General features: G+C 35.9%; 1 protein-coding gene across 2 annotated transcripts in view; it reads right to left on the reverse strand.

The window, feature by feature from the left end:
* Positions 1-9,520, reverse strand: part of LOC115234336 — a 64,457-nt gene that overhangs the window by 16,796 nt on the left and 38,141 nt on the right. For both annotated transcript variants that reach the window (XM_029805346.1, XM_029805345.1), the window contains exon 4: positions 3,447-3,527. In XM_029805346.1, the coding sequence (XP_029661206.1) occupies positions 3,447-3,527 (81 nt within the window). The remainder of the gene's footprint in view (positions 1-3,446; positions 3,528-9,520) is intronic.

Here is a 9,520-nt window from a genome sequence, read left to right on the forward strand (position 1 = left end):
TGACTCCCGGGATCGCAATCTTGCTTGGCAGATCTGTCTGGGCCCTTGAGCCCAAGGGCGTATTATGACCTAACTTCTCTCCTTTTGCGACCAAGGGTTTCGAAATTAACGGATTCGAACGGTTCGAGAGGTAAGGAAAATATCTTAGGGTCTCACGATATATCAGGTCTTTCTTTCTATTTAATTGTAAGGGTTTATGCGTTCTATTATCCAATTGATCTTTTTCTAATAATCTTTTCTAACTGTCGCCTGAATATTCATGATAATTTAAGCGAATGATTACAAAAGTGATTATAAAAGCGAAAGATTATGCATGATAATTTACACGAATGTAAAATTTGTATTTTTGCTTCATGTTCTGAAATATTCTCATGCGACACATTGCGCGGAAAATTTTCTATATGTCGAAACTTTTCGGCGAAGTAATCTTTTTCGGAAAAGTAATCGCTCCGTCGTTCACTAGAATAAAATTGGAGCAAAATTCTCGAGACGTTTTCATCCCGCACGGGAGCCTTGGGATAAAAGATCTTCGACGGGGCTCAACCGCCTTAAAAGCTCCTGGGCAAGGATGCTTTCTATCGATGCAACCTCTTCTTGAGTCGACATCCTTTTTCATTATTCATATCGAACCCCCGCATATGGCGTTCCCGTCCTCTTCTCTTCTCTCACTTGTCACGTTGCCTCGCGAAAACGAAATGTGACATCGGTCGTGGGGACCCGCCCGAGCGTGAATTTCCCGATGGATTTCGATTGAACAAAAGCTGGAAGCTCTCAGAAAGCGACTTCTTTCCTCAAAACGCGTAAATCTGTTTGCGTTACAAATTGAAATGCATTTGAATAAAAAAAATTATCTTCATCTTACATGTTTATACGAAATAATGTTTTATCAATGATACACGTCTTTTAAAAAGCCTTATCGCACATGAGAAAAAAATATTGAGACACAATGTTGTAATCTTTTTTCATTCTTTTGTTAATGGATGATTCTCTATCTTGTTATATGTATTCTTTTATATCCCGACATATCTAGTCGTCTATTTCCTTTCGCAATAAAAAAGTAACGTTGTACTTTCGAAGATATTGAATTGTGGTATAAAATTCTGATCAATTCGGCGAGCAACGATGTGATTTCCCGAAACTATTAAAGTTAAGGTCAATTCGATGTCAAATTGTTTTGTACAATGAGAGACTCAGAGATATGGTCGACGCGGGTTTAAGGACGCTGGTTAGGAAAACCGGATCGTTCGACTGCCTCGATGGTACGGGGCGTGCCTGTTGTTCGAGTCGATGGATCCACTCCGTTGCAAGAAGAAGGGCTTAGCGAACGGATGATAAATAATGACCGGCGGATATGCATTTATCAAAATGCAATTCGATGCAGATAGAAGCGAGTAGTGGGTGTAAATGGAAAAGGATTCGCGCGCGTCTATCGTCTCGCGGCAGTTTAAGTGAAGCAAAGAGCTGAAGGATGAGATTAGAAATCACCAGAAGTGTCGGGATAAGATTCTAACTATCTCGGTGCATATTATGTAAACTGTAAATTAGAATAGAGGGGGGAAATAGAAGTACGCTCTTTGGACCAAAAAATTCTCTTTCTTCTTCTCAAGAGAGAGAGAGATGAGTATGCAAAGTATTTGCATCTTTCTTCCGTCAGTGAAACCTGATCCTTCCAACGGAAGTAAATATTAACTATGTCTAATCAAATATAGGAATATTGTAAACAGAAGTAAATATGTGATGGTAAATATTAGTTATTCTTTCTTATGTTTGCTTGTATCTTTCTTTTAGACACCATTAGTTTTAACGCTGGCAGAATTTTTGTACAGAAAGAGAATTTTTTTTCGCAAATTCTTATATTTATCTTTATAATTTAAACTACACCATTTCGTTCTTCAAATTTATAATTCGCAACCAAAACATGCAAAACAGGAATGAAAAAGGATCTTATTCAATTTCAGCTCAATTATGATGTTATACTAACAATAAGACTCGATTGCACCGACAATTTAAAATCGCTATTTGTGAATCATATCCAATAATATTATCACTGATTTGATAAAAGGGTAGAATGATTGAAATGCGCGACGCGAGTTATATTCACTAGAGCGAATCGTGTGATTGATAATGTCGCATTAGCTCCTATTACACGATGAAGGCGATTGTATTTATGCTAATTAACGCGGTGGTATTATTTCAACTCTGATGCCCGGCAGCAATTGGGGAGCGGTTGTAAGAATCTTTCTCAAAGGGGTAATTAAGGCTACGTTCAACTAACAAGTAGCACGGCAATTTATTAGCAAACTACGGCACTTCGTCATCGCAACGCTGCTATTAAAACAGAAACGCAATCGATAATCTCAATGCTCCTAGCAATCGCGCACGTCCGATAAATTAACTATACTCAGACGTGCGATGTTATTTTGGTCAAATATTTGCTCGTCAATGATAACTCTGATTTATCGTGTGTGTATTAATGCGTGAATAACATGTATATATTTTATCATAGATATGGTAATTTATGACAAAATCGCATATGAGTGAGTAAATTGAAATTCTCGAATATTGGCATTAAATATATATTTTTCCTCGTTATTTATCCCCGTATCCGTGATTAAAATGAGATTTTGGAAATTTCATTTTTATTCTCGACGACGATATTAGTGCAGAAATAATAAAAAAATCCTATATCTTTTTGCGTAAAGCGCTACCGTTGTATAGTTTATCACGAAAAATGTGCGAAAGGTGAGAAACAGGTAGGTAATGATGCATCGCGGTCCGCGTAATTTTCAATTTCAATCTCCTCTGCAATCAATCGCGAGAAATTCGACGATTTAAACGATGTAAAAAAGAAAACACACACACACACACCGTAAAAGCATCGTTGTCGAAAAATGAGCTCGCAAGTCCGTGCTTCATCTCTGCGTTCTTATCGTGTCTCGACAAAAACCGAGTGCGCAAATGCTGCGCCACTGGACATCCGCGCGTCGGGGCAATTTTAATGGTACCAGGCCCCGGTCCCTCTTTCCCCCTAGCCGGTCGCCGAATTCGGGTACGAGGACCTCTGGACGAAACGCCGAGTTCGGTTCACGCATCTGCATATAAATCACTGGCCGGACAGGCTTAGGGAACCGGCGGGGTCTATACAACGCCGATCCGCCAATAACCGCGAAACATCGCCTTCGGTTCTTTCCGAAGGGTCTTCCACTAAAAACAGCTCCCATACGGACGCAATTTCGCTGCCATGCAGGTTCGAGGAGAGAGAAAAAAAGAGGATTTCGGAAACCAGAAGGGGAGCCACGGTCACGCGAAATGGCTTCCTAGCGCGTTCTCGTGCCGCTTTACTTTATGTGTCTCGACATGAATTTTGACACTCTCTCAGTTTTGCGACATTCATCAGTTTTTGTTCGGTGATTTCTCCAAGAAATTGTGAAATTTAAAGATCTTACCTTAGCCTCTAGGGTTTCCAATTGCGCCATTCTTGGTTCCAACAGCTGCTGCTGGGTGCCAACTCCCGTGTGTAGTGCGGTCTGAAACAATTATTCGTCAGATTATATAAAGATATTAATGAATAGAGTTATATAGTTTTATATTAAGAACGTTCCGGAACAATTTTGTCGTACATAATTCGTAATTCAGTGATAAAAAATTTATTTTATGCTTCTGTATCTGCACTATTATTTTCTAGTAAATTTTCAGAAAGTATAATATTCATATATCAACAAATTGACGATGTTAATTTACATTTCAATTTTCCCGATATTCACAATAGTAAGAATGCTCTTTATCCTATATAACCAAAGAAAATCACATGATATCCTTAGGGCTGAATTTTCATTCACCCATGATATTCGATATGATCCTCAAGGGTATTACGCACTCTGCATTCACCAATATCTCACCGAGTTATTGTAAAAAGTTTCGCACTGTTCTTGGTAATAAAAAGAAAAAGGAAAAAGAAAAGTTATTTGCAGACCGCGACCTTCCGAGTCTTCATGGTCGGTCGTAAGCTAATACCCGTGGCGGCTGTAACGCGCTTTCTGAAGACGATGAGAGTTCAACGGCGAGGATATACTCGTTGCGGACGTTAATAATCACGGCGATCGTCAGCCTGGGATGAAATCGAGATTGCTCATCGCCTCTCTTCTTACATATTTGGCGCAAACGTGCCGGTATTATTTTAAACGCGGTGAAATCGATATGCATACATAACGCCAATGGCAACACTCACGCTTGAATTAAATTAATGCATATTCAAATACATAGCATACAAACAGTTATAATAATTTAATAAAGATTTGTCAAATTCATTTTTTGAATTCATTTTTAATAAGAAAATAATATAAATGTTATAAAGTACCAAATTTTGAAAAGTAATAATTTTTTTCTTTACAAGGACAAATACATTCAGCTTGTATTACCGTTCGCTATTATCTATTGTTAGCATCGAATTTTTTTCAACGCTATAAATTATTAGTAAGAGAACGAAAATATGTGAGAATAAAAAATATTTTTCGTGTGCCTTTATTGCGAAGGGTGGTATAATCTTTATTGAAATTATTTTCTCGCATACTTCTCAAAATAACCCCTCGCGCGGAATCAAGGTTGCGAACAGAATGCAATCATACTTGGATTTGCGAATCCCACCGGCTGATGGAAAGCAGTTTTGTGGTTGTTGTAGGCACCTCCGACAGAGCGGTTATGATAAAATAAAAGTTATTGAGGGAAAAAATGATCAAGAAAATAAATTGACGCGAACGAAACTTGCTCTCGAAAGCTTTTACGAGTTCATCTAACATTAATTCTTCTTAATGTTTCTATCGCTATTAAAGTTTGAGATTAGTTTTAATGATTTGTTCTGCACTTTTAAAGGATACACGATATTTCGCTCAACTTATTTTTATAATAAATCTTTTCTTAGAGAATATAGTAAAAAAAAAAAAATATATAGAAAATATAATAAAACGGCAAGAGTATGACACAAAAATATTCACTGTTTTTAAAATAAAGGAAAATGTTTGGAAAGTATAAAGCTGATGCTTTTGTAAGATGTCTAAAAAATTGCATTTGCGCGTTAAATGATTTTATTAATATATATTAATATATTTTATAGATAAAATAGCTAGCAAGAGAGATACTGAGAAATCATCATTATTAAAAAATACAAGTTTTCCCTCATTATCATCGAAAGTATAACGACTATTCTCCTATTTTAAAATCCAAAAATTATTTCTTTTTATAATATTTGCTATTTGGATGCTTTTTAGAAAGTTCAATAAGTAATATTCTTTTCGCTATACGTTTTATACTCAGCTTTATGATACAATCGAAAGAGCATCAATCGATGCGCGAGTTTTATCGTTCTCTCCAAGCTTTCTACGAATTGTATGACAGAATTTTATGTTTCTTATCACTGCTTATGACGTTATTAACTTCCCGGTTTTGCATCTCGTATTGTATGCGTGATTTACGAGAATCGCGCAGTTCTATTGCGAGGTAGCATGCTGACCTCCTCTTTACGAAACTATTTGATTCTTTATTACAGCAATAACGTTCACAAGAGTAGTCTAATCAAAAAATAGTCATATCAATTCAATTATCAACGGATTTTATTCGCTACTGAATGCTAGATTTGCTGCTTTAACTGCCCATGGATCTAACAATGTCGCGCATATTATTTAACGAAAAAGTCATGTTTGGCGATTTTCAGAAAATAAAAAGAAGTATCTGTACTGCTCTTATCACATTTTCCCAATATATGCGCACATACACACACACAATACTAATTATTTCTATATATTCTAATTACATTGTTAAAATTCGTACAACTGAATTTATATTTATACAAATTATATAATTTTTATATAAATGCATAGGTTTACATATGCTTTGGTTTTCAAATAAACTATTTAATTAAATTCTCGAAAAGTATACAACAAAATCTTTATTTTCTAAAATATTTATTATATAAAGAATATATATTATCAGTATCTCTCTCTCTCTCTCTCTAAAATTTTTAATTGCAGAAAAATGGTCGCATAATTATAAATTACATGTGTTATAAATAATTATTAATAAATAGTACATTTTTCGATGTACTCTTATGTTTAAGATAGTCAGAAACGAGACGTGTCAATATGAAAATTTGTCCGTTTAGCAATGCTCCGGTATTCGATTCATCAGACTTCCATTTATCGTGGTATTATCAATTTTATCATTTAAATTAAAATAGTAGAAGAAAACATTGCACATATGTACGAATACAGACTTCGTGATAGTCAGGCGCATCAAAATTTATGGGCAAAGTTTCGACGTCACGATAGCCAATCTTTCGCTATTCGTCACTGTCGGATTGTGATGTATGCGTTGCATGCATAAATTCTGGCGCATATGGCACAGATCAAGATTTAAACTTTTTAATGTCCTCTATAATAATTCATTCCATTAAATGTCAAAAAACATTTATTCAAATTTGATAACATTGCACTGATATCGCATAAAATTCAACTAATCATTTCATGAAAATATAATATCATTATTTCGTAAATTAAGAAAAATAATACTAAAATATAAAATAATATAAAACTGCGATTGTATATCTAATAAGATAAATTTAAGACAATCACCGGCATTTGTATAGTAATTATAATTGAGAAAATTGCAATGCAAGTGAGTAATGATATAATTTAAAACGTAAATTAATTAATTTACGCGTTTTAATCAATCTAATGCAAAAGTAGTCGTTAATTAACGAAAACATATCGTGTTTTTATTTCCATCGTCTCTTCATCGATCATGTGTGCAATAATTTTTAATTATTATACACACCACTTACGATCGCTAATGACGATGTGATTCTACTCGACGATGCAAAAGAAACGAAATCGAGAACTCGTAAAAGAGTCGAAAAAGAACTGACGTTCTTCGAGTTGCGCCATTAGGCGCTACATTTCGCGGTGAGTAATTGCATTTGCGAGTAAATGAAGGTGCATATTTCTGTTAAAGAGTCGGATACGAAAGAGGAAAGAAAGAGCATTATCAAACCAGTAATGCTGTATCATAAGATAATAGTGGTATTCTTTCAAGAAAAATATTCATTTTTATATATTTTTATATATTTTATCAAACTTGTGTTAAATATATCTTTTTCGCGCTCGGAAATTAATCAAAATTATACTGTACGACATTAAGCTCGTCAGTATTGTCTCTTTCGCGGTTCCGTATTCGTCTAAATGTATTTTATAAAATATTGTCATACATTTCCACGGGCAAGTTAGACAGATTCACATTTACGATGAGTGAGTTTCGTCGTTCCATCGTCGGTAGTTGGTACATCATCGTATTCTGCGCTGCCGAAGGCAAACAGCTTTCCAGTCGTTTGTTGGCAGCTTCGATCTGGCGTCTGTTGCACGAAAATAAATAAAAAAAAAAAAAGGAAAAGAAAGAAAACCACGCGGAAAGAGGAAAAAACGCGTAGGCGGAGAGATCGACGTCCGCGGTTCGTATTTCGAAGCGTGATCTCGTAAAAATACTGGAAAAAGCGTTGCAACCGAGGGGAAGCAATGTTATGAGGAACGTAATAAAATGTATACATACATATATAACTTTATATGTGTGCTAACGGTAATTTGTATAAATATTTAATGAAGACACATGTTATATATATATATATATATACAAAATATGAAAGAGAGGCAATGATATCTACGTTATAGATCGAAGTCATGCGCAGAGAAGGGCCCGCGTATAATTTAATCATTTAGATTATATCCATTAAAAAAAAAAAAAGATGAAATGAAAGGCATTTAATGCGTTAAAGCTGATAGCGCGCGGATATTCGTTGCGATGCTGAGAGAGGTGAAAAGGAAGAAGAGAGGAAGGAATGAGGATGAGATGAGAGAGAAGCTGGGGCTTCTCTCGTGCAGCCAGAAGAAAAATCTCGGTTATATTTCACGTGACGTCGAAGTGATCGCGTCTATATGTGTGTGTAAGAGCACGCATATATGTGTGCATATTTGCGTGTGCGAGATATGCACGCACTAGCACGTATGCGTGTGTCTCATGCTCCTCTCCCACGAAGAACACGAACTGTTCCGTGTCTTTGTGGTTCTCCTCTTCGTTTTTCACCGCGAGCTTTTACCTCTTTTTTTCAGGGACTTTCTTAATTGCTTTCCAGAGGAGTGAAGACGAGCTCTCTCGTCTCCTCCTCATCCTTTCCCGCCATCGTACCTATCTCTTAATGCCACCTACAGTTGACTGCCACTAGTTGTATATTAGTTAGATAAAAGGAAAGACTATTGGAAAAAGCTACGTTACATTTAAAGGTTTTAAATATTCATCTACCTTAAAATTCCCAAAATATAAAACAATGATTCAAATATCACGATTCAAATATCGCCGTGTGAAATACAATTATCAGAAAATTAACTATGATCCATTCGATATCCTCATATTTTATCAGATTAATCTTCAAATATAATTTAAGAGATATTAAATATCGATATAATATACTAGTTTACTGATACGAATTAGCATCGTACATTGTATAACGCATTAGCAATGCAGCATATGTGTGTGGCATTTAAACATTAATTGCATTAATACTCTAATAATCAATATGTGGTGGAAACCGTAATAACAAGAATTGATAATTTTATTATAGCAAAACAATATGAAAAAAAATATATATTTAACACACAACAAGCGGAAGCGGCAATTATCCGCAACGGTTACGTAATCACTACGCCACATCGAAACCGGACGAACGATACGATCGAAGAAATGCGACAAAAAGTGAAATACGTATATATGTATATCCTATCCACGTGATGCTCGATCTTTTCGAGATGAAAGAAAATTGGTTGCGCGCAGATCGTCGGAGCGCAACGGCAATAGCAAGGAGCAGACGCCGTTCGTGCGAATAATCAGACCTCGCTCGTTAATTGGTAAGCGCGAGTGTAGTACCGATATGATTATCGAGCGGTATTCATAAATATCGATGTTTACACGCTATCATATCTGCAGACTCTCGTTTTATACGAGAGAAGCATCGACCGGGCGGGTCCATCTATCACGCAAATATCGCTCCCTCGTGTACGGTTGCCGCTCGACTACTCTCGCGACCCCGATGTATCAATTAAAGTTCTGACGAGATGAGTACAATCAGGCGGCGCGGGCGAAACGCGGAATACCAATGTTCAGGAAGAAACGCCCACGTTTCTGGGAAGCGACGGGAAAAATCCCGTTTGTTATTGCTTGTAATCGGATTGCGGTGAGATTTATAGCCGTGAGTTTTTTACGCACGTTCCCCTTGGTGTGACAACCGCCCTTATATCAGACTCGTACGTTCTTTCTGGAAATCCTACACGGTGAACATTGCAATTTTTGTAATAATACGATTAAACGTTACTACGTTTTAGACTAATGTGTTTGCTTATCCTTTTTTTACACAATAATTAAATTAAATAATTAAATAATTATATAATTAAATAATTTTATTTGCACGTTTATATGTTCACTTAAG

Source organism: Formica exsecta, unplaced genomic scaffold, assembly GCF_003651465.1.
Source record: "Formica exsecta isolate Colony F162 unplaced genomic scaffold, ASM365146v1 scaffold2, whole genome shotgun sequence".
NCBI classification, from domain to species: domain Eukaryota; kingdom Metazoa; phylum Arthropoda; class Insecta; order Hymenoptera; family Formicidae; genus Formica; species Formica exsecta.